At 37.7% G+C, this 26,695-nt stretch overlaps 1 protein-coding gene across 2 annotated transcripts in view; it reads left to right on the forward strand.

Moving 5' to 3' along the window:
• The window catches only part of NKAIN2 (sodium/potassium transporting ATPase interacting 2), a 1,311,503-nt gene that overhangs the window by 575,216 nt on the left and 709,592 nt on the right, over positions 1–26,695 (forward strand). For both annotated transcript variants that reach the window (XM_043999967.1, XM_043999968.1), the window contains exon 3: positions 24,602–24,739. In XM_043999967.1, the coding sequence (XP_043855902.1) occupies positions 24,602–24,739 (138 nt within the window). The remainder of the gene's footprint in view (positions 1–24,601; positions 24,740–26,695) is intronic.

Here is a 26,695-nt window from a genome sequence, read left to right on the forward strand (position 1 = left end):
TCATAATTACTGCTGAGCTTTGAGGCCTCATCATGGTAGCAAGGTGATCACCCCCCTCCTTTTGAGCCACTGGGGCCAAGAGGTATGGGGAAGTAGAGGAAAAAAAATGCAGCAACTCTATTATCAAGCCAGCAAATGTCACTTGAATGATGGCAGCTGTTGGCAGTACACTGCTGGAAGGGATTCTGCAGCAGTATTGGACTAGAGTTGTTGCTTCCCCCAAAGGGAATTGTGGTAGTCATTGGAGCAAATAAATCAAATCAGAGGGAGGGGAAAAGGGAGATTAGAAAGCCAAAGGAGTTAGAAACACCATTCTTTTGTGACTTTCTCACAAATTTGTAGTTTACCTTCTCTGTTGGTCGCATGTGAAGCTAAGTACATTTATGTTTGGCACAAACTAAGAAGGGGTTCTGGGTTTTTTTGTTTGTTTTGTGAAGGTGATAGATAATTGGGGAGGCACCTCAGGAACTCTGTAAGAAATCATGTGAGCATTTTTTGTTGATAAATATTACCTTATAGAATTGCTCTGTGAAATTAATTATCTTTCTTCCTCATTATAATGAAAGCAATTAGTATGAGCCCTTAGCATTCATAGTCCATTTTTTTTTTTGGTTTTGTTATCTAAGATATAGCTTTCAATATAGGTTGCTAACAGAGTTTTCATGTTGAATGAGTCTTTTTTAGCAGTGTTGAATGGAACAGTTATTTCCTGCCATGTGTCAAGCATGAAGGCATTTTAAAAGAAAGCACAATATGGCATATTTTTCTTTAGCTCATAAAAGCACATAATGCACTCTGAGTGGTGACAGAGGTCTTATGCTCACATGTCATTCACCTGACTTTTAAAATGCAAGAGCAAACAAGGAAACATCCCTACATATATACAAAATAGCAAAAATCACCATATTTATTCTTTCTATAGCAAAAACATCAGCAGTGTATTTGTATGTTTTGCCAAAGGTTAGCCTTATTCAATTTCATGCTCTCCTTGTAACTTGAAAATGCATTCTAATCAGGACTTCAGCCCACCTTACCTTGGATCTATTTTGTTTCTCGATCCAGGTCAGAGATTTCAGAGTTTGGGGAAGAAATGATTGATAAGCAAAACACAAAGGGCATGTGGGAAAACCAAAACAAAACCAAAACAAAACAAACAACAACAAAACAAAACAAACAGGGCTGGGTAGAGGAAGAGAATGGGTGGATGATAGAAGGGAGGGACCAGGAAACTGATATGGGAATTCCATATAGGGTCTTTATGGTCTCTTTAAATTTTAAAATAGAAAGGAAACAAGAAGGGAGAGGTGTTTGATGTAGGGAAAGTATAGAGGAAGTATGATATAGAACTTGAGTCCTGACTCTGCCATTGCATGATCAAACACAAGTCAGTTAACTGATCTGGGCCTCAGTGTCCTCATTTGTAAAATGGTGATAATGTACCTATTCAATTCATCTAATAAAACTGTGAGGAAGAAAGCATTCTATAAATAGCAAAGTGCTATATAAATATAAACTAACATACTTGAATGCTGACTGATATAATCTCTGACATATCTCTCCTATGCTCAACAGCTAAGAATGTGTCCAATTTTTTCCAGTTTTACTAGATATTCAAAGACATAGGAAATTTAGGGTCGGCTGGAAAGTTAGAGATTATTTTGTCTAAACTTTGTCATTTAGTATGAACAAAGTGAGGCATAGAGTGATTAGATGGTCTTATAGTTAATTAAAAGTAGATGAGGGGGCAGCTAGGTGGGACAATGGATAGAGCACTGGCCCTGGAGTCAGGAGTACCTGAGTTCAAATCTGGACTCAGACACTTGACACCTACTAGCTGTGTGACCCTGGGCAAGTCACTTAACCCCAATTGCCTCACCAAAAAAACAAAAAGTAGATGAGGACCAAGAAAGGAGCCACATCTCATAGTTCACAGTTGAGTGTTCCGTTATGCCCTCACTGCTTCATAACACTGCCTCATGTTTAAACAGTGCTTTGCTGTTTATTAAATGCTTTCCTCACCACAAACAACAACTCAGGGAAGTAGACTCTGTGAGGATTATAATTCTCAAAGAGATTAAATGATTTGGTCAAATGCCTAGTAAGTAATTGGTGAAGTTGGAGTTTGAATACAGGTATTATGAATTACTCTCTAGCATTACTATAACATTTTTATGGGTCAGTTACTGCAGAATCACATGGAAGCTTTAGACCATAGTTTATAATTATTGTTGTTTAGCCATGTCCAACTTTTTGTGACCCCATTTGGGATTTTCTTGGCAAGGACACTGCCATGGTTTGCCATTTCCTTCTCCAGATTATTTTACAGATGAGGAAACTGGGGCAAACAGTGTTAAGTGACTTGCCCAGGGTTATATAGCTAGTACATTTTGGAGGTCAGATTTGAACTCAGGTCTTCCTTATTCCAGGCCCAATGTTCTAGCTATTGTGCCAACTAGCTGCCCCTTAGATCATAGAATAATAGGGGAAAAATTTTTGCCCACTTAGGAAGTTATAGAACCTTAGAGAGTTGGAAGAAAACACTAAGGCAATTTACTCCCACTCCCACTCAGATCATGAATCTCATCAACAATAACTCTGACAAATGGACAGTATCTACCTGTGTTTTTCCACCCAGGAAGGGCTCATTATCCATTTTTTGTGTGGCTATCATTAATTATTAGGAAGTCTTTCCTAAAATTGTCCAGAAATCTGAGTCCTTCCAATTATTTCTTTCCTCCATGACCAAAAAGAATTTGTCCTTGGTACAGTCTTTAAAATGTTTGAAGACTTTTATCAGGTTCTTGTTTTCAAGGCTGACATTTTTGTTCACTCATCATAAATGCCTTCCAGGTTGTCAGTGTCCTTTCTAACATATAATCCCCAGAATAGTCTGGATATTCTATGACTAAATCAGCTATCCCTTGTCCTGAAATCTCTCTAGTTCACACCAACTTTCAGTTAGGAATTTATTTTCCCTATACAAGAGAGATGAATGTTCCACTACTCTCAAGAACATTATTATTCACCTCTATGTTTAGTTGAAAATGCAAAATTGTCTGGCATTTTAAACTCTTCATAATCTGCCTTCAATCAATCCTTCCAGAATGATCATTCCATACTTTACCTATTTGTTTGCTTGCTCTTCCCTGTACAGTTCCCAATTCTGTTTCTACCTTTTCATAGGCTGCTTTACTAAGTCTATCATCTATCCTTCACTCCACCCTCTAAAAACCCCTAACTCCTCCATTCAAGGCTCATCTCAAATACCAACTCACTCTAAAGATCTAATCTGATTGTTCCAGTTATTGATGCTCCTCCCCATCACTAGTATTTATTTTGTATATACTTTATAATTACTTCTCTGGGAACATTTTGCATCTTCCTATTAGAAAGAAAGTTGCTAAAGGACAGGTGCTTTCTTACTTTTGTATTTTTATCCCCAGGGACTAGATGATACAGAATGGACACAATAAATTGATTATTAATTGAATGATTTTTCACATCACAGCATTGACTCAGATTGAGTTTACAATCGTTTTTTTTTTAATCAATTATTTTTGCTTTAAAATGAACCTAACCTGCTACTTGTGTGGTTGATTTTTTTTAATCCTATACCTGGGTTAAAAAATATAAATGACATAACTAGGAAACCATGAGCAACTAGATGGTACAGTGGGTAGATCCCTGGACTTGGAATCAAGATGACTCATCTTCCTGTATGACTGTATGACCCTGAGCAAGTCATTTAACTCTGTTTGCCTCAGTTCCAAATCTATAAAATGAGATGTAGAAGAAAATGGCAAACCACTCCTGTATCTTTGCCAAGAAAAATCCAAATAGGATCTTGAAGAGTCAGACAGGACTGAAATGACCCAACAACAACAACCTAATAGAACTATGTCATCTCTTTTAAATGCCTTTTTCTTCAAGTCTTCTTACCTTTCTGGGTCTCTGTTTCTTCATCCATAACTTGAAAGTAGGAAGGTTGAAGTATATGATTTCTAAACTCCTTTTAAACTAAAATGTTTATGAGAAAGAGGAAAAATGTGGAGTGTTTATCATTATTCCCAACATTATATTATTTATAGAAGCTGCTTAGTAAATATTAGCAAGTGATAATGATGAATTTTCTAACTATCTCCTATAGGAAATTTTAGAAAACTATAGTTACCTTTTAAAAAAAATCTGCTGTGTAATTGCAAAAGAGATTTCATCCAAGTATATCTTTTCTTTCGTTAAAAACGGAAAGGTACAAGCTGCTGACACATTGTTTCTCTCATAATGACACTTGTGTGACACATTGTAGATTCATCTAGTTATCAGCTTGTCAGAAGAAGACATGTCTGCATTCTCACCTGATTTGGAGATTTCTAATTCTCCAGATGGCTGCTTTAATATGTTTAATATGATTTTGCCATTTTAAAAATAGCAGTGTTTTTTTTTCCCCTCCAGAAATCTGAACTGATTTGGAGGAAATGCTATCACGTGAGCAGAGAAAAAGAAGAGAAATGAAATTATTTCTGTTCATTTTCTTGTATGCATTGATCACAACATTTTCTATGTTGACAACAAACATTTGTTGAGATCCAAGAGATTTGAAAAATGCCATGTAGATATTCCTATTGTAAGCCTTAAAATTAGCCTCAGGGTCCTCAAATGGAGCTGCCCCTTCCCCTCCATTTCAGCTGCAGGGGCCTCTGAGCCAGACTAAGAAGCACAGAAGAAAACCAGGGGGTGGCTCACGAACAGTGGGGGAGGCACACAGGAGGCCTGAGGAACACCAGAGCTTCCTTTGTCCAGCCCCCAGCTCCCAGGGCGCCAGACACAGGGCTCTATGGTGCCCCTAGGGTGGCTCACCAATTAGCTTGGTGGGTGTGGGGCCTTGGCCCCAGGGTTCCCAAGGAGAGAGACCTTTTTAATACTGGGGTAGTTAGTCAGGGAGGATGCTAGAAGAAAGGGGCTTTGAGTTAGAAGGAAGGGAGGTCTCTACAGAGAGAGAATTTAGAAGGAGGGGGTTGGGGGGCTGACAGTGAAAGTGGAGAAGAGGTAGTGAGAGATGCTAGAGACGCTGGGGGGTCGCAACAGTATGGAAAGAAAGGGGGATCACTATCTTGAAGCGGGGGTCTCTACAGAGAGAGAAGTTAAAGAATGAAAGGGAGAGGACTGAGAAAGTTGGAGAGGACTGAAGGCGAACTGGTCCAAGCTAGGCATGTCTGCTGGCCACATAGCCGCCAGGATACCCTCAGGCAAGAGGCGGCAATGGCAGGAAAGAAAGTTTAAAACACTGTCAGATTGTATTTCTCTTTGTATTCAATTCTAAATTTGTTTCATATAAATAAACCCTGCTTTGATTATTAAAAAAAAAAACCCAAAGGTGTTTGCTTATCAGCCTGAGAGGCAGTGGGGGAAGGGGCAGGCCCTTGCAAGACTGGCTTAGGCAGCTAATAGCCAGCTATAGCTCTACCAATTAAAAGCAGTCAGATAGCCAGCCAAAAGTCCACAGATTAGAGCCCAGTTAAGTTAAATATTTTTTACACTATGATGAACTTAGCAGTTGTTTTCTTTCCTTATTCTAAGTCACATGCTGAATATATACTGAACTTGGGGTCTATATGGGTTTAGTTCCTATCATATTTTACAGAATTAGTAGTCTCATTTCTCTAGGCCTAGGTTTCTTCCTCTATAAAGGGGATATAATACCACCTGCCTCCCAGAATTTGGGTAAGAACCTAATGAGATGATATACTTAAAACCTTTTGCAAACCTTAAAGTGGCATATATCAATGCGAGTTTTCATCATCATCACATGATGAGGGAACTAGGTGGTACAGTGGTTAAAACACTGCGCTTCTAGTAAGGAAGATTTAAATTCAAATGCATGTGCTGACATGAGTTGTGCAGCCCTAGACAAGTCACTTATTTCTTTGTCTGCTCTAGTTTCCTAATTGATAAATTTGGGGATAATAACAGCATCTACCTCCTAGGGTTCTTGTGAGGATAAAATGTGAGAGTATTTGTAAAATTTATAAAATTAAAAGTACTATACAAATGCTTGCTCTTGTGGACAGAAGAGTATGCCCTGGTACATGGTCATTTTATCTTTGTTCACTGGTGTTTTTTGCATGAATCTTAGTAATAGGGTTCTATTGCACACAGAAGAAAATGTATCTGAAATAGATTCTAGTCACAACTGAGATTTATGCCTCTGGAGCATGGTTTTAATTTATATTTCTTAACCAAGAGTTTCTGCCCTTTTTTATTATTATTTTAAGATATACTGTTTCTAATGAGTGCATGGCTAGTATATTCTGGCCACAGAGTGTATTTCTGAATCAATTAATGTGTGAGGAGGAGACACTTGAATTGCAAAGCACTAGGCAAAGAGGCAAAGATAGTTAATGATGGGAAAGAGCAGGGTGTAGGGAAAAGCATGATGGGTCTGCACTCAGAAAACCTAATTTCCAATCTTTCTCCTGTAATTTACTATTTATGAGACCTTTAGCAAGTCCCTACAATTTCTTTGGGTATGTTTCCTCATTTGTAAAATAAGGGGATTGGATTAGATGAATTTGAGGTCTTTTCCAGATCTAAATGGCAGCTAGTAGGCACAGTAGGTAGAGCACTATGTGGATAGAGAGTCAGGAAGACTCATCTTAGTGAGTTCAAATCTGGCTTCAAGCTGTATGACACTGGGCAAGTCATTTAACCCCATTTCTTCATTGGTAAAATGAGCTGGAGAAGGTAATGGCAAACCAGTCCAGTATTTTTGGCAAAAAAACGTTAAATGTAGTCACAAGGCATTGGACACAACTGAAATGACTGAACAACAACAACAAACCAGTTCTAAATCTATGGTTTTATGGTTCCTGCATTAGCAACTGTTGCTTGCTTTGAATGAGGCCCACAAGCAGACACAAGAAACATTTGTTGTTTCAATATGCCCAGGTTCTCTTGGGAAGTTAGTTTTCTACTGAACAAAATGACAGACTCTAGGGAGAAATCAAAATTCAAATACATCTACTAAGCGGACTTGGGTTGTGATCACTCAAGCTCATTCCCTAAGTGTCCAGGGAGACTTTAAACTTCGGTAAATGAAAGTTAAGCTACCAAAGAATGAAACTATTGCAAAGCACAATCTCTAGAGGAGGTGAATGTTGGCATCTTGTGACAGATTAAATATTTTTTAAATGTTAATTGCATCTGCTGCACTCTTTTTCTTCCATTTTAGAAATCTGAAACCAAGACTAAATTCATTACACTTTTATTCAACAGACATTTATTCAGCAACCACAGTGTGCAGGACACTGTATTTTTTTTTTTAAGGATGATACAAAATTTGGAGAAAACATTCAAGAAATATTAATTGTACACCATGTAAAGCATACTTTGCTAAGCTGCAGTGGGAGATAGAAGCCCAGCTAAGATAGTTTAGGCTCTCTTACTACATGTAATAAAATCTTTCTGAGATTCAAAAATTTTCATATGTATCTCATTGCTTCCTTTTTCTAGTCATCTTCCTTTTCTTTTTCTTTTAGAACCATAAACAGACAATAGTCTTGAAGGGTATTTTTTTTAATGAATAAGCATAAGGAAATAAAAATATTTATATAAATTACAAACCAATATCTGGCCTAGATATTTTAATAATCAGAATTTTATTTTTCTGATAATTTATTTCATTTCATTTCATTTATTCATTTATTCACTTATTTACTAATTTATTTATTTATCTATCTGTCTGTCTGTTTGTTTTGCCAATAGGGTCTAAAAATGCTCTCTTTAATCCTAAAGATTAACAATTGTTCTATAATTTATAATCCTAATGAGTTGCATGAAGCACAGAAGGCCTAAGTGGCCTGCTCACAAAGATGATTTGGAAAACAATCAACACTTGAACCCTTGTCTTCCTACATCAGATTTTTTACCCTCTATTTTCTATACCTTGTGGCTTTGCCATCCATTACACCCCCATTTGTTAAAGAAAACCCCTCCAAAAGGATAAAAACAATATTGCGATGTATAGAACTCAGAAGAAAATGTAATATGCTGAGTGTTAATCTTCCTCTTGAATTTTACTTTATTTGGACTCAGAAAGGATATAGTAGTAGTAGGCCTCCACCACTCGTGGATGACCATGGATCAGCGCCTTGAAGAGCCACAGGCCACAGAGTGGCTGTGCAGTCCAATACGAGAGCCGCAGCTCCTGAGTGACTTATAACCGGTAACTGCTGCATCCCGTGTTGTATCTACCCTATGAGGAGTAGCTGGAGTGTCCTCTCCAGGGCACTGGCCTGGGCGGATCAATATGGAAAACAAGCTGTTGTCCATGCAGCAGGTTTTCCCTCTCCATGACATTGGTGGATCCAAAGGAGAGGCAGAGCCAGTACAGTTTGGCACCAGTGCAGTGGCAGGAGTTGCCAGAGGGATGTGATGTCCAACCTCCAACTGCCTAAGGGACTCCAGCTCCTGATTTTTCTTCGGGGTTTAACTCCGAAGCCTTTCCCATATATGGGTATAGCGCAAGGCAGTGGAGGCTTAAAATCAGGGTTTCCTTCCCCTAGGCAGGTTGCCTGCCAAGGCTAACAAGCCACACCTAGCCTCAGAAAGGATAGATAGAGATAGAGATAGAGATAGAGATAGAGATAGAGATAGAGATAGAGATAGATATATACACACACATACTTGTTGTATGAGCACTAGAGTATAATAATGCTTATTGAGAATATACATTTTTAACAATAAACTCAGAAAAACAGACAAGCATAGTAGCATCTACACAGCAAAGAACTACAATGGCTTGTTTTACCTAAATTTCAATATCAGATGTTGAGTTTATCATTTCTGAGCTACATGGTTGGGAGAAGCCAGAACAACTTTCAGCCCTCTGTTTTGGGCCATCAGAGGACAAAGCAAAGGCATGAGACCCAGGAAGATTCTGGGGCTCAACAGGCAAAAGGAGGCATGCAGCTTGGTATGGAACCAACAGTGCCCTATCTTCTTTACATATTCCCAAAGAAAAGAGAGAGAAGAGGCACCAACCACTTTAGTTGTTGGCCTGATAGAGAGAGAGGTGTACAATCATCTGGCCACTGACTGCAAATAGAGAAGAAGCCATCATAATTCTTCCCTATATTCTTGTCATACATTCTGGTCAAGACAGGTCATGTTTAAGAGTTACCTATGAATACTACACTTCCCCTCACCCCAATCCCCATTTTGCTCATTAATGCTCTTTAGATTTCTGTCTCTTAATATTGGAGTCAAAGGTTCACCTATTTTCCATGTTCTGTGCCAGATCTGATGGTAACTAATTTCATTTAGAAGCTCCTGACCCATTTTTAGGAATAGAGAAGTTGAGAATGTATAAGGTCTTGACTTGTTAGCAATGTATTTTCTCCTCTATAATTCATTTATAAAACCTGTCATTGTTTCCTTGTTTTGCCCAGAATTAAAAGGGTGATGTGGATAGTTATCTTCCCTCCAAATAGAAGATGATGAGGTATTGATAGATAATTTTAGCAAAGAAACTACTCATGATATTTAGTTTTAAATAGTATATTATATCAGCTTTTCTTTTCATTCCTTTTTGATTATAATAAGACAGAGCCCCTAGGGTAATCTAAAAAAATTGAAGAGTAAAAAAAAAAAGTGAATTGTTCTCATTATTCCTCTAAGACACCACCAAATTGGAAATATCTACTACTTAAGTGGAATTTCAAATAACAAATTAAGTGAGTACTTGACTCAATACCTAATATAAAGGTCCCTAGAACCCCAAGGGGTATGTGGATAGATTTCAAGTGTTCTAAGAACTTTGATGGAAAAAAATACATGCTTATTTTTACTTGCCTCTAAATGAAATTTAGCATTTCCTTTAATTAATTAAAACTATTATTCTGACAATAGACCCATAGGCTTCACTGTGTTGCCAAGTGGGCCCATGATACAAAAATGTGTAGAAACCCTGAATCAATACAATAATGATAATATTAATAATAATATTAATCTCACTATTATCATTGTTAGTCTTTGCTACTAAGTTGTTCAGTAGTTTGGGAAAGTTGAGATCATTGTTTTCACTTATAATATCACCAAAAAACTCTTTGACATTTAATTTTCTTTCATGTAAGTATTAAATAGGAAATGATTATAAATTATTTTTCATAGGATCACAAAATCATTTGATTTAGAGCTAGAAGGAAGCTTAGAGGTCATTTAGACTAATAAGTCAAGTTATAAATGAGGAAAGTGAGGGTTAAAGAAGCCACATCACTTGTCCAAATTCACATAGGAAGAAAGTGGCATGATGGGATTTAAATCCAGGTCTTTGACTATAAATCAAACATTTTTTATGTCATCTCAGGAATTTTACTTTTCTTAGGCATTCATTTTGGAAAACAGCATCTCTATCCAGGGATTATAATGTGAAATTTGTTTCTGTAATAATTGTGTCAGGGAAATCTCAATCAATAAACATTTGTTAAGCACGCATTATGTGACAGGCACTATGCTAAGCATTTTGGATATAAAAGAAGCAAAAGACAGTCACTGACCTCTTTTTGACCTTATCACTGTCTGTGTAGGTGGGGGACAGTCATTACATCTGAAAGATGAGGGAAGAGAGGAGTTAGCTTTTCCCACCCCATTTTTTTTTCAGGAATAGCTAAGAGAAATAGCAAATTGTCTTCTTATGCCATCAAATATCAAGTGACATATAGAATTATATGGAAATGGCATACTTGGCCAAATTATTGGGGGAGGAGGTGACTATTAAATAGAATTAATTACTGTAATCTATTTCACTGTACCCTTTTGATAACATCGCCACATGATGAAAATTAAATCACCACGTCACAAAAATGAAGTCAGTCGTACAGTTTCTCTAAGATATGTCAAGAAATGGAGTGGAATCTATGTGGCAATGATTATCTTGTATCAAAACAGGTTTCTTAAATTTGCTCTTTGTTGGGGGGGGAGGGGTATTCCCAGGATATATTGCAGACCTTCCCTGCTTGAAAACCATAGAGTTACCATGTTTATGCTAGAGGAAGCACTGAGCTCAAAGTGAAGAAACATTCTTAAAGATGGTAGGAGAGAAGAAAGTGTATGATATGATTATGGATTTGAGTCAGATTAAACTCTGAGGATGGGATCTGGAAGGTACCCAGCCCTGCCCCAGTATAGTTAGTTTAGAAGTTTATTGCTTGTCAAATTCTCACTGTCTCCTTTAAGTTTTATTTCCAATTAACAGTATTTTTACTTCTGCTCAGTCTCCCCACTTGTCAGCTACATACTAGTTTTGTCTGCAATCCATCATGTGTCAGAACCCCAGTCAGTGGGTCAGGGAGTTTGCCTACCAATTCAATACTCAGGACTCAAGAAGAAAGGACGGGGCTCGGCACAGGATGCAGCAATTGAGTTGAGACCAGATGTTAAGTGACATGTCTCTTTTTCTCAGAGCAGAATCCCCTTGGCCCTGGGGTCCCCAACAATGGATTATTCTTTTCTTCCCAACATAGCCGAAGATAAATTTTAACCCTGTCATCCTTCTAGAATTAACACGACTACAGAACAATGCTGAAGCACCTGTGTGACTCTTCCTGTTATTCAGGTTGAATATCTTTAGAGACAGGGGCGGGGAGAGGGGAGTCAGTGGGAACTGTGAGATCTGAAACATCTGACTGTCACTCCCCTGTTTCCTCTTCCTTTGGTTTGACCTTGTTCCCCCTCCCCTTTTCCCCCTTGTTCCTGGAACACGTATGCATGTCTCCATACATTGATCACGAGCTGAACACGCACCCTGGGTGAGACAGGATTGGATGTTAGATTGTGAGCTCGACCTAGTGTGTGTGTGGGGACTTCCCCTCTGACCAACATTCCTATATAAGGTCAAGGCATGTATTAGTTGGCACGGCTCGGGCATTGAGCTTGCCCATTCCTATGGGAATGTAATAAATCTGTCTCTGCTTGACTTGGTGGTCTCGAGTTATTTGGGTAAACTGAGGCAGTTTGCTCCATACAAAAGGAACGCCAAGTTTTATATAGAGTTCTCTAGGTTATTGGTCTCTTTTGTAAATGCAACAGATTAGATTGACGATGTGCTTTTGGATCATGTAGGATAAAGTTAGTCATGTTTGGGGAGGAAAATGTCATTTTGTTGCTGGCATGTGGCACTGACAGAATAGGAAAAGCTTGAGTATTTCTGTCTGATGGAAGCAGGCAAAATGTGGTGTTGTAAAGAGGTCTTTGACAGGTAAATTGTTGGGAATGACTAACTCATCTGTGGCTGCTCAGGTGCCCAATCTAGAAACCTTCTACTATCAGAGAATCAAACTGTATCTTTTAAAATATTAAAACTGAGTTGGTTTCATTTTATTAAGGTAAAATGGTTCATTTAAGTAACTGCTTAAGTGATGCCCAGGTTCAAGGAGTTAGGACAAATGATTTTTATATATACCTTCATTTTTTTTTTTTTTGCCTGAGTACCTAGTGTCAGGAACATCTGAATTCAAATCTGTCCTTAGACCCATACTAGCTGTGTGACTCTAGGCAAATGACTTAATCTCTTTATGTCTGTTTCCATATCTGTAAAATATGAATAATAATATCACTTCTCTCCCAGGGTTTTTATGAGGACAAAATGATATAATACTTAGTGGCTGGCACATAGTAGGCACTTAATAAGTGCTTTTAAAATTCTAATGTATCCTTTTCAGGAATGACACTGTGGAACTTTTATTTGTGCCAATAAAGTCTACTGCTGTTTTCCCTTGTATTATAAATGTTGTTACTTACCTCTTGTTTGTACTCATCCCTAGTATTATAAATTCTGGCAAAAATTATTTAACTATTTCTAGGATAAAGCTTCTATTGGAGCAACCAAATTTCCTATTATGAGAATTGGAATGACACCCCCTGCTGGGAGGAACATCATGAGCTCTGGCCTGAAAAGAAACCATGTGACTTTAGCATTTGGAAGTTACCACCTGTTAGTTGTGTCTGCCCTCTGTGGGTAGCTGTCAATCAGTGCTACCAACCAATTAGCTTGGAGCTGTGTGTGTGTGTGTGTGTGTGTGTGTGTGTGTGTGTGTGTGTGTGTGTGTGTGGACAACCCTGTTTCCTGTTTCACAGGAGGTTTCTGGGAGAAGGAGGGAGGAGTGAGGTCTTTTGAGTTCCTGACTTCAGCTTGGCAGGTCAGATGCTGGGGTCTATTAGATAGTTAGAGGAAGTTTGCCTTTTACCTCTCTCTCTCTCTCTCCTCACCAACTTCTGATGCACTTTAATAAATACTTAAAAGTCTAAATTCTTGCCAAAGCTTCTAATTTAAGGTGACTACTCATTAGATTTTAGACATCATAGCTAGGATTTTAGCCCCTTACATTATTATGGGTAGGTAGGTGGCATAGTAGTTAGAGTGCTGGGCCTGGAGTCAGGAAGATTCATCTCTCTGAGTTTAAATCTGACATAAGACACCCAGTAACTGTGTGACCCTGGAAAAGTCACTTAACCCTATTTGCCTCAGTTTCTCATTTCTGAAATGAGCTGGAGAAAGAAATGACAAACCACTCTAGTATCTTTTCCAGGAAACCCCAAATGGGGTTATGAAGAGATAGACGTGACTGAAATGACTGAACAACCACAACAAAATTTCCCTTTGCCAAAAGAGAGCCAAATTTCTCTTTGACCTCCATTTTACTTAGAGCTTATAGCTTTATTCATTCCACCTCTCAAAAAAAAAGTTTCTTACCTGATACCTTTAAAAGCCTCACAGATAGAACATCATTCATTGATTTGCCCTTGCAGAAAGCTTTGTCCCTTTGCATATCTGGGAAGCAGAGACCTTTCAGCCCTTATCCCCCAAGCTTCAGAAGTCTTTATACTTCTCTTGGCATTTACTTTGGGGAAAAAGACATAGATCAAGCCTCTCTAGTGTATTTGGTCAACTCTAGTATCATAAATAGAAGGCCAGAAAGGACCTCACAGGACTTCCAGTTCAGCCCACTATTTTTATAAATTATAAAACTAAGGATGAGAGGTTAAATAATTTGTCCAAGGTCACCTTTGTGAGCAAGTGTGAGAAGTAGGTTTTGAACTCAGGTCTTCTTACACCATATCTAGTGTCTTTTCCATTGTACCATGAATTTCAGTTCTAGATTTCCCAGGGTTCTGGTTTCCCTGGAAGGTAACAGTTTTGGGGCTTCAGAAGCTTCTCTATTCAGACCAAAAAGGCAGGAGCAAGAGAACCTGATGTACAACTAGGGCCCATGACAGACATTGCCAATCAGGACAAGCATAGAGAAGAAGTCAGAAGAAAGAACAAAATAGAGAGAGAAGCAGCAGGGTATCTGCTTTATAGGCTACATGAGGGCAGGGACTATGATTTATGCATCTTTGTATCTTTTCTGGTCTCTATCAAAGCATTCTACACAGAGCAAATGTTTAATGAATGTTTGAACTAAAATGAACAAAAGATGTCAATCACAAGGGAAAAAAATCCAACAGAGGTTTCACGCAAGTAGCTGAGTTCTGGGAATCATTGAGAAAAGGAATGGACACTGAATATCAAGAATTCTGATGATTTGAACCCTTTCCTGCTTCTCTTTTACATGTCTGGTCAATTCAATTCACTAAGCATTAACTCCATGGTACAGTAGCTAGAGTATAGCAAATGGAGACAGGAAGATCTGAGTTCAAATCCCTGCTTTAGACATGTGACTATGACAAAGACAATGAATTTCTTTCTGTTTCATAATAGCATCTACTCCATGAGGCTGTTGTATCAAATGAGATAATGAATATAAAGCACTTTGCAAACCTTAGCAAAACTTTGTGAAGCATCATTCAATGATGGTAGTAACAAGGATTAATAATTATTTAACATGTGCTAGCTAGCTCTGACCTTCAAGGTGTTTGCATTATAGAACTTTCTTTTCTATGATGCCTGTTTAGCAAAACCCCGCCAAGTAAGAATAAGCATTTGGTTACCACAGGGCTGTCAGAGGTGAAGTGTTAGCTAGATGAGAAGCAGACTCTGTGAGCAAAGACTCACAGTTTGGTTCAGACTTCAAGAGAATCCTTGAAGTTTATTTGAATTCCATAAGAGCTACCAGCACTGCTTGGTCCCTTGGGATTTGGGACCATTTTAATTCTAATGCCTAGAGCTATTTTAGTCAAGGATTTATGAAAATGAAGCTAGAGCCCAAGGTTGTTGGTTAGCATAATACTAATCTATTCAAGGGACTAGAGTTTTCTGCTTACTTATCTGAGCACCTTGGAACAATTCAAGACCCTATGCTGCTTCTATATCTTAGAAGTACTTCAGATATAAGCCTGGTTTAAACAATATATAGAAAAGGAAGACTGAAACTCAGAAAAGCTCTTTTGAAAATTCTTTCAGTGTCTAACGCAGACCAGGAAAAGGACTCAAACTTTTGCACTTGTAGGCTTATGCTCTAGCATGCTTCTTGGCTCCTGATTCTACCCCCAAATCATCTGGTGAGAGGTCAAACTGCAGAGTGAATGCAGTTCTGCATTTGGAGTCAGGAAGATCAAGACTGAAATTCATCCTCTGCTATTTATTAACTGTGAGACTATGAACAAGTTATTTAACTTCTCTTGGCCTCAGTTTCCTCATCTATAACATAAGAAAGTTGGACTATGTGTGTCCCAAGTCTTCCTCCAATTCTAAATGTATAAACTTATAAAGCTGTAGCCAGATGATAACTTCTCAGTCTTACAAGTGCGCTCATGAGATGAGAATTCTAGCTCCTCAAATGAAAGCTCCCTCCACTGATACAGAGGAACAACCTGTCTATCAGTTAGGCTAAGAAAACTGCCTGGGATATGGAGAAGTTAAATGAATTGCCCAGAGCTGAGACTGGGACTGGACCCAGATAAATGCATCTTCCAGACACTAGAGATGGTAATCTCGTCTGATATTCCTCAGTATCTACACTAAAATTGGAAATTACAGTGAAGAAAATCAGTGTGTTTACTCAAATCCAGTGGTATCAAATCCAAATAGAACTGGAGGCCACTTAAATGCTGCATAAGCATCCCTGAACATAGCATATTGATGTAAGAAACCACATATTTACCATGGTCTATTTCTATTTATTTTGTTAAAATTTTCCCAATTACATTTTAATCTGGTTTGATCACAGCAGGAAGTGTTGATGGCTAAGATGTAGCACTATATTTGACACCTCTGCTCTAAACCATTCCAAACACTTATGTGTTTGGAAATGTTTATAGAGAAAGTAGCTATGCATATATGTATAGGTATGTATATGTATATGTGTGTGTGTGTGTATATATATATATCCATATGTATGTATGTATGTATGTATGTATGCTTGTATGTATGTATATGTGTGTGTGTATATATGGACATACAAGTGTGTATATACCTGGAAATATTTTTATCTGGCTTTTTTTTAAGGGTAAAGTTTTTTTAAATGGCAAAAGGATTATATTTCATGTACTTAAGTAAAGATAATCTAACCTCTAGGCTAGGTCAGAGGGTCTTAACATTTTTTTTTTGGTGGCATTGACCCCTTTGGTAATCTGGTAAATCTTAGAGACCCCTTGTCAGAATAATGTTTTCAAATAATTAAAAGAAATGCTAAATTCTAGTTAGTGGTTATTCAAAGTAAAGATGCAATTTTCCATCCAAGTTTATGGACTTTCTGAAATCCATCCATAGACCTCTTTGGTATCTATGAATCCCCAATTAAGAATCCTTGTGAGGCAGTTAGGCGACACAGTGGATAAAGCACTGGCCCTGGATTCAGGAGGTCCTAAATGCAAATCTGTCCTCAGACATTTGACAGGTACTAGCCATGTGACCCTGGTCAAGTCACTTAACCCTCATTGCCCTGAAAAAAAAAAATCTTTGCAATACATATTATGGGAAGTTGTCTATGTGGTATGATTTGAAGAGATATGGGAAGACTTCCCATCCAAAACATGTTGCTTAATGGTACTCAAGATTCCACTCTCCCCTACACCCTCAACTTGTTGCTATTACCTTCTATCTAGAATCTTATCTTTGAAAAAATGTTCCTAGAAGGAGCTGAAGAATTACATGAAGAATTACATTAAGTAATTCTTTATTGTAGAGGAGTTCATCAGATACCTGCATCACTGACTAGATGAGCTCACTGCATGCCTGATGGTGATAGTAGAATAACAAAGGGGAAGAGTGTATAAAAGAGAGGCAAAGTTGTCAAACTCCTTTTGTTTTGTAATTTTGCTGAGAGTCAGCCTTATCTTTTAGACAAAACAGACTACGGCTCCCAGGGCCCCATTTTTTTTTTTTTTTTAGGCAATGGGGGTTAAGTGACTTGCCCACAGTCACACAGCTAGTAAGTGTCAAGTGTCTGAGGCCGGATTTGAACTCAGGTACTCCTGAATCCAGGGCCGGTACTTTAACCACTGCGCCATCTAGCTGCCCCAGGGCCCCATTTTTAAAGTATATTCATCAAGCTGTCAGGTATCATGCAAATAAACATAGGCCAAAGAATATTTTTGGTAAATGAAATCTGTAGTGATAGATGGGGCAACTAGGTAGGTTAATATACTCCTGCTTTGAAACTATTTTGCATTTATTTTGTATATGTGTTCTAATGATATATCTGTATCAGCCTACCATCAGAGGGAAGCTGCTTGAGGAAAGGGATTGTTTCATTTTTGTATTTGTGTCCCAAGACTCATCTTCCTGAGTCCAAATCCGGCCTCAGTCACTTATTAGTTGTGTGACCCTGGGCAAGTCACTGAACTCTCAGTTTGTCACCTGGAAAATAAATTTGAGAAGGAAATGGCAAACTGGTTTAGTATCTTTGCCAAAAAACTTCAAATGGGGTTATGAAGAATTGGATGCAACTGAAATGACTGAACAACAACAACAAGAAAGTGATAGATACCCAGGGAATCAGAAAACTTTCCATTTAACCAGCAAATAAGTTTATTTGGGGCAATAAAAATATATAAATCCAACTGAATTTGTTGCTTTTCAGAAGTTATGCCACCATGTAGCACGACCTCAGAGAAGCTGTCTTACCTCTATTGGCCTCAATTCATTCATTCACTTATAAAGGGTTGGGTCAGAAGATTTTCTTAATTTCCAGAATTCTTTGTCCCTATTTTGTGGAAGAATTTTTATAAGAGAATATGGGAGTGTTTATCCATTTATGTATTCAATGAACCATCTTTGCCCCAGTGAGAACTTTACTTAACAGTACTTATCAGGAGGGTTTGAGAAAACATTTTTAGCTTAAGTACTCTCAATTATACTTTAAAAAATAGAATTATAAAATTAAATTTTACCCTAAGGCACTGCACATAAGTGATATTTCCCTCACAATGTTTGTATCAGGATAGAAATTGAAGCCTTTTAAGGAATACTCAATACTCTCTCCCTCTCCCTCTCCCTCTCCCTCTTCCTCTCCCTCTCCCTCTCCCTTTCCCTCCCTCCCTCCTTCCACCATCTCTCTCTCTCTCATCTATATCCCTATCCCTATTCATATCCATATCCATACATATGTATAGTTAGATATAGATATGCATATATGTATATACGCACATATGTACATGCATGTGTACACATATACGCAATTATATGATACACATGTATTGTGTCTTTATGTACATGCACACATACATTCGCTGTGTGTATGTACCCATACACTGTGTATGTATGTATGCATAGATGTATGCACACATGCCTGCATGTTCATGTGTGCATGTGGCTGGTAGTGCCTTTGCAGTCAGCAGTAAAAGAATGAGTAAAGACAGGACCATTTATCTGATTCTGGGTGAGAACAGGTTTTTGTTGTCATATTTGCCTGTCGGTAGTTCAGTTTTCCAGCTTTAGTACTGGGAAGAATTCTTCATTCATGGAGTATTTTCATAGGAGATATTGTTGGTTCCTTTTGCAAGAATGTAGATGTAAATAGAGTTTGAGGATTAGGGCATTTGTAATATCACATTATGAGTCTTTATTAAATGTGCCAATGCTACTTAGATGCACTTCTTTAGTATGTAGTGCAGCAGCAACAGGAACTCAGCGGGAGCGCTGCAGATATTAATTGATGATGGTGAGTGATCTGTACGGATCTTGTCTGTGATGACAACATCAGTGCTACTTTCTAAATATTGATTTGGATGATAGTAGACCTTTTTATGAAATAAAATTAGGTGGGCTTTTTTTTGGTTTGTTTTTGCAGACTATTTGATTCCAGAGTTAATCTTTTTGAACTCTTTATATAGATTGACCTATAAAATTCAAAATTCACACTGGAGCACTTATCTTGGCTCACTTATCTTGGTTATTTCCATAAGGATACTGGAAATTTAAGTAAAACACAGTCAAATGATTTATCATTCATTCATCAAGCATTTATTAAGCACCTGCCACGTAGTACCAGACATTACTAGACTCTAGGAACACAAATTCAAAAATGAAAAAATCCCTGTCCTTGAGCATCTTATATCTGCTAATACAGATAATGAATGGTAGGCCAATATAGATAAATCATTTGGACATTTATACCAATGAAATACGAAGTACTTTCAAAGGAGGAGTGAACTAACCATAGAGGGAATTGAGGAATCCTATAAGAAACACTTGAGCTGGGCCTTGAAGGGAACTAGGGATTCTAAGAGTCAGAGGTGAAGAGAGGCAAATCATATTCTATTGTATGGTTGGGAAAACTTTTTAGGAGCCTTCATATCATAGCATGTAATGGTCAGACTTTGTAGCTCCATTACTCTTCCCTTAGTGCTTCATCAAAAATTGCAGGGGGCAGCTAGGTGGAACAGTGGATAAAGCACCGGCCCTGGATTCAGAAGTACCTGACTGAGTTCAAATCCAGCCTCAGACACTTGACACTTACTAGCTGTGTGACCCTGGGCAAGTCACTTAACCCCCATTGCCCCACAAAACAAACAAATAAACAAAAAAAATTGCATACACATTTATTAAACTTCTACTATTATGTCTACATTTTATTTGATATAATGGTCCCTTGATTTTTTTTTTTTACTGAAGCCAATAGAAATCTATTCTATTTTTTTCCCTAGCACTTTTGTTCTAAATATATGTCAAATCTCATTACACTAGGCTCGAAAGGATTGTGAGTATTCTTGTTGTTCAAATATCCCTCACCTAATTAAATTTCTCTGAATATGATTCCTTGTTTAAGAAAATTATGAAATCACAAATAAACTATGTTAAACAGAAGTATTTAGGGGCCCCTGAAGATACATTTTCCATAACATAGTTTTAAGAAAATAGGAGGATAACCAAACCATTGTTAAACAAAACTGGACATTTTTGGTCTTCAGATTTAGGTGGAACTGACTTTTCAGAGACAGTTTAGTAGACACATAGAGCTATTGTATTGAGAGGCAAGTATATCCAAGGGATAGGAAAAGCAGAAAAATGGTAGTCACCTTGGTTGTAAAGGTAGAAGTGCAATGTGGTGTATGGCAAAGAGTAATGCATGTATAATTGAAAGACCTCAAGATAAGAGGGCTAGAAGTGAAAGAGACTCTAGAGTACATCTAGTCCAATCCCATCATTCTACAGGGGAGAGCCCAGAAAAGTTAAATTACTAGACCAAGATCACACAGCTACTAAGTGGCAGAACTAGGAGTTAAGAGATATCCTGACTCCAGAGCCAATATTTTCTAGTGGTACAATAGATAAAACACACTAGTCCTGGAGTCATAACGGCCTGAGTTCAAATAGAGCCTCACATACTTACTAGTTGTATGACCCTGGGCAAGTCACTTAACTTCAGTTTGCCTCAGTTTCTTCAGGTGTAAAATAGGAATTGTCATCACCACCACCACCACCACCACCACCATCATCATCATCTCGCCATCATCATCTTCATAACCCACCTCCCAGGATTGTTGTGAGACTGAAAGGATATATTTGTACAGCAATTAACACAGATTCTTGAACACTGTAATTCCTTAATAAGTATTTGTTTACTTCCTTCCAGGCTACTTCAGTTTTATGATCATATTTTCTCTTTGGTTAAAGTAATAAATACTTGTACTACCTATATCACAGTGTAGTTTTGAGGAAAAATGGCATATGTGACCAGAACTCTGTAACTATATAGTGCTATATACATGGAAATTAGTATTATCAGGTAGCTAAGCAGTTGAACAATTCTATTTTTAGAGCTTTGTTAATTCTTCTTGGGAACAATTCAGGCAGATTAATATATTTTAGGTACCATCCTGTATTTTCAGTTATCTAAGTGGCACAGTGGATAGAGTGTTGAGCCAGGAGTAAGGAAGACTCACCTTCTTGAGTTCAAATTTGTCCTCAGACACTTACTAGCTAGGTGACCCTAGGGAAGTCATTTAACATTGCTTGCCTCAATTTCCTCATCTGTAAAATGAGCTGGACAAGGGAAAGCAAACTGCTTCAGTATCTCTGCCAAGAAAACCTCAAATGGGATCCAAAGAATTGGACACAACTGAAAATGACTAAATAACAACAACAATGTTGTACTTCATTGTCCATTTTTTAAAAAATGTTATATGATAAGTATGCATTTGATTAGCATGTAGGGAGTTAGCATAGTACAAGAGGATGTGTAAAAGATTTGGAAACAAATCTGGTGTTTAAAGCCAGCTCTACTGTTTACAACCAGTGCGACCTTGGGCAAGTTACTTGTGCTCACTGATCTTTAGATCCTCATCTGTAAAGTAAATGGGTTGGACTAGGTGGCTTCAAGGTCTCTCAACTCTTCATCTAATATTCTGCCATTTATGATTAAACACAAGATGGTTTTACCCTGACAATCTGAAAAGGGTTACTTAAACGGATCTCATTGATTCTAATTGAAAAAATAATATAATGTACATAGATAAATGCATAATAATAACAGTAAATTTAGTAATAGCTGAATATGTATTTAAGATAAGACTATAAGGTTTATGAGGTTGGAATTTTGTGGAGGTTTTTTGAAAGTTAGTGCTTTATTTGGGATTTGAGCTTCTTTCTGACTTGCTACCTCTTTGTGTCCAGTGGCTAACTAATGAGCCTAGATTCCCATTCATACCCTTTCAGGTGAAGCTCAGTAAGAATATAAGAATTGAATACATAGGGCTGGGCTACCATTGTTCATTACTACTATGATGTATTCCAAAAAGGAAATTTGGGAAGAAGGGATTGGCATGAAAAAAAAAATCAGTATGGGTGTTTCTTTAAATTTTTTTTGTTTTTCCCTTCTCTGTTCTTGGTACATGGAAAACCGACCAATTATCTAAACTGAAAGAGGTAGAAAATCATTATGTAAGAAGTCTTTAATTTGTGATCTGTGCTTTAAGAGTTCATCTAATTTTAGACTACCTAGTCTGAAGTTAGGAAGACTTAAGTTCAAATACAGCCTCATGAACTTACTAGCTGCGTAACCCTGGGCAAGTAATTTTATCCTCTTTGCCTCAGTTTTCTCATCTATCAAATGAGCTTCAGAAGGAAATGGCAAAGCACTCCAGTATCATGGCCAAGAAGATCCCAAAGGTGGTAATGAAGAGTTAAACATGAGTGAACCTTCTGAACAACTAATTCATAATAAGAAATAAACACTGAATCATTTCATAAGCATTTATTAACTACCTATTATGTTTCAGATACTGTACTGGGTCCTAGAAATACAAAGAAAGGAAACAGACCTCATTTTTAGGAGTTTTTATTATTTAGGGGCATAATACCCTTGGGTCCTAAGATATTTTAAAACGAGATGAAATGAAATTGTGGGAAGAGAACTGGCTTTGGAGTCAGGACTAGAGTTCAAATTCTAGCTTAGATGCCTGCCAATTAGGTGATCTTAGGCAAGTCCTTTAGCTGCTCTAGGTTTCTCTTTTCTCACTTGAGAAGTTAAACCCAATAATCTTTGAGATCTCATATCTATAGAGCTATGCTCCTAAACCACTCTTCCCTTTGAACTTGAAAACTTTCTGTATACAAGTAGCTAATGTTTATTATAATATATCTGTTAAATTCCATAATTATAAGTGACTCATATTTTCTTGGTTTTGTTGAACAGTTTTCTACATAATTCTTCTTTTATCTTTTGACCATTCATGTGTATATTAGCATGGACACTTGAAAATGGGAAAGAAAAAGAAAAGATATTATTCACACCATTCCAATTACCTTTGTTAGTAATTGAAATAAGAAGCTTGGCTGAAATAGAGATCTTGATTCTAGGGAGAAAATGAAGGTTGGGAATTAACTGTGGACTCAGTTTTTACTGTTTTCCTCCCCAACTTGATGACTGAAGGTTTTTTTTTTTTCCCCAAATGTGAAGTCCTAAAAGGGAGCAGATGAAGTTGGTCATAACAAACTAAGCATCTGTCCATTTAAGATCATGGAGAATGTCAGATTTAGAACCAGCAGGTACATTCCACATTATCTAGTCCAGACTCCTTATTTGATAGATGGAGAAACTAAGGGGTACAGAACTTAAGTGACATGTCCAAGATAAACTAGATTGGGAAATCTAGTGTTCTGCTCTTAAGAGAGTGGACATTATTATAAATAAGGCAGCTATGTGGCAAAATTTATAGAGTGCTGGACCTGGAGTCAGGAAGACTCATTTTCCTGAGTTCAAATCTGACCTAAAGGACTCCTACTAGTCATGTAACCCTGGGTGAGTCACATAACCCTGTTGGCTCAGTTTCCTCATTTCTAAAATGACCTGCACAAGGAAATAGCAAACTACTCCAGTATCTTTTCCAAGAAACGCCCAGATGGGGCCACAAAGAGTTGTACATGACTGATAAACAACCAAAGAATAACAAAGACTCATAGAATTATAAGATACAAGCCAAAGAGGACTATAAAGATCACTTAGAGGGCAGCTAGATGGAGCAGTGGATAAAGCACTGGTCCTGGATTCAGGAGGACCTGAGTTCAAATCCTGCCTCAGACACTTGACACTTAACTAGCTGTGTGACCCTAGGCAAGTCACTTAACCTTCCTTGCCCCCCCCCAAATCACTTAGCCCAATGCTGTTATTTTAAAAATGAGGAAACTGAGTTCCAGACAAGGTAAATTAGGCTAAGGGCACAGAGTACATTCGTGAAAGAGCTAGGACTAGAGAAAATGTTTCCTTTCCCCAAAACTCTATCTTCTTTCCAGTACTTAGCACAGCACCTGGCACATCATAGGCTCTTCATAAAGAATTCTTGACTTCACTTGACTCCTTCCATCCTGTTTAGTGAGAATAAGGTGACCGAGCCTTCATGTGGATATATTTTTCCTTGGATGATATGAACTGATTGATAGTACATATGACAGCATCATTTACCCAGTTGCTACACATGTGACAGCTAGTGAATACTGTTGGATATCTCCCCAAACCCTCCTGAAATCATCTGGGCTGTTGGGACTGTTCCTCTGCCACCTCACTTCCCAATTGAATGACAAATATTGCTTCCACAAAACCTGCTGGTTAAAAACAAACTCAAGAGAATCCACTCTAGTCTTGCTTAGGTTGCTTGCCTGTTATGTTGATATAGTGTCTTTGTCACTGAAACATACTGAGCTGCCTCTTGTCTCTTCTGATTCTAGGTTTGCGTGCTGGAGAGGCAAATATTTGATTTCCTTGGATACCAGTGGGCACCTATCTTGGCCAATTTTATCCATATTATTATCGTCATTCTGGGTTTATTTGGAACTATTCAATATAGACCTCGCTACATAACAGGAGTGAGTACTCATTTATTTTTCTCCTTGTGAAAAGTGAATACTGCATCCATTCTTATATTCTTTAGGAATTGTGTATGCCCTCCCTACCCTTAAGATACTGCATGTCTGCTTTTTTTAAATTTAGCTCACACCTGCAGTAATTGAAAAAATGTCAAGCTTAAGCACCTGACAGTGAATGTAATCAGATATCATTTTCATGTACTGTACTTTCAGTAAATAACATGTTGTAGTTACATCCGGAACCATGTTCCTGAATCGGTAAATTATAAAGTCAAGCTCTGATTTAACGTGTCATTAAGAGATTATTTTCTTTCACATTTTAAAACAGTAAATCCATTTTATACATCGAAAGAAAGGCATGTTAAAATAATTTATGACAAGTGTGTTATATTGATGTTGAGATAGTGATGATATGTTAATAGTTAATATTTAATGTTGGCATGAAAGTCAGGAAATTCAGGGCTATTGTTGCTGTGTTCTTAATTCTATTTCTTTGCAGAAAGGTAATATTTTGCTTTCTCCTGAAGTTGTACTTACTTAACATAAAAGTAAAATCTGACTGAGTTACAGTTGCTATGGGAACCATAACTTAGATTTTTTTTTTTTGCTCCTGTGTCTGCCTCAGATCTCAGCTATAACATTTCATTAATGTAGATTTTTATATTCTGTCTATTTTTAACAAAGGAAAAGATATAGGCAGTTTTAAAGTTTCACCATGGTGACTTGAAAAACCAGTTTGAATGTCTGGTCAAATATGCATGTAGAGCCAGATTAGGCTGATTCTCTTTCCTGGTGCAGTGTAGGAGTTTGGGTAACCTCAGTTAGAGATATTTAGTGTGAGCATAATAGTAGGACAGCTCAAAGACTAGCAAGTCTCCTTAACCCTCCTTAAAGGGGTTGTTATTTAATCATTTCTCAGTAATGTCTGACTCTTTGTGACCTCATTCAGAGTTTTCTTGACAAAAGATACTGGAGAGGTTTGCCATTTCCTTTTCCAGCTCATTTTATAGATGAGACAGTGAAGGCAGAGTTAAGTGACTTGCCCAGGGTCACATAGTTAGTAAGTGTTTAATTTGAACTCAGGTCTTCCTGATTCTAAGAATCACACAGTGGATAAATCACCAGCCCTGGATTCAGGAGGACCTGAGTTCAAATGTGACCTCAGACACTTGACACTTACTGTGTGACTCTGTGACCCCGTGTCTCACTGAAGTGGGATCACATTATAAATCTTTAGGGCCCTTCCTTTTAAAAATGGCATTGGACATTTCTCTACATATCTTCCATTATTAAGCTGTAACTACTCCTTTCATATCAGATGGAACCTGGGACAGAGATCCAGTGTAATGATTTGTTTAAATGAGGGGAGGTGGATTCTAGATGTAGGGCGACATTCTTCAAAGAATAAGACATGATAGTACAGCACAAATTCTAGTGTAAACTATGTCCTCCCAACTTCAGGGCCAGTACTCTATCCACTGGGCCACCTAGCTGCCTCACAAGTACTTCTAAAACTACAAGTAATGGATGAAGGGGAGGGGGGAGCATGAATTAAGCCACACCTGTATTTCAAATACTGTTCAAGGCAATGGGGATACTAAGAAAAGGAAAGTTCTTTTTCTCAAAGAATTAACATTTAAATAGGGTAAGACAATATAATAGAGAGTAGTGGTGAAGGTGGAAGAGGATTTTTGTTTGGAAATTTCCAGGTATGGTGGGTACATTGTCGTGACCTTTCCGGGAGAAATGGAAGTATTATTATCCCTGAGATCTCACCTCAGTTTTCTCATTAGTAAAATGAGGGTGTTAATTTGCTCCATTTCAGCTCAAGCTCTGTAATCCTTTGTATGTAGGTCTGTCATGATGTGTTTACAGTATACTTAAATTGGAGAATGGTAGTGTAGTCAAGCAGAATAAGTCACATAAATATCCAATAAATTTGATTTATTTAGAGAG

This window comes from Dromiciops gliroides, chromosome 4, assembly GCF_019393635.1.
Source record: "Dromiciops gliroides isolate mDroGli1 chromosome 4, mDroGli1.pri, whole genome shotgun sequence".
Taxonomy (NCBI): domain Eukaryota; kingdom Metazoa; phylum Chordata; class Mammalia; order Microbiotheria; family Microbiotheriidae; genus Dromiciops; species Dromiciops gliroides.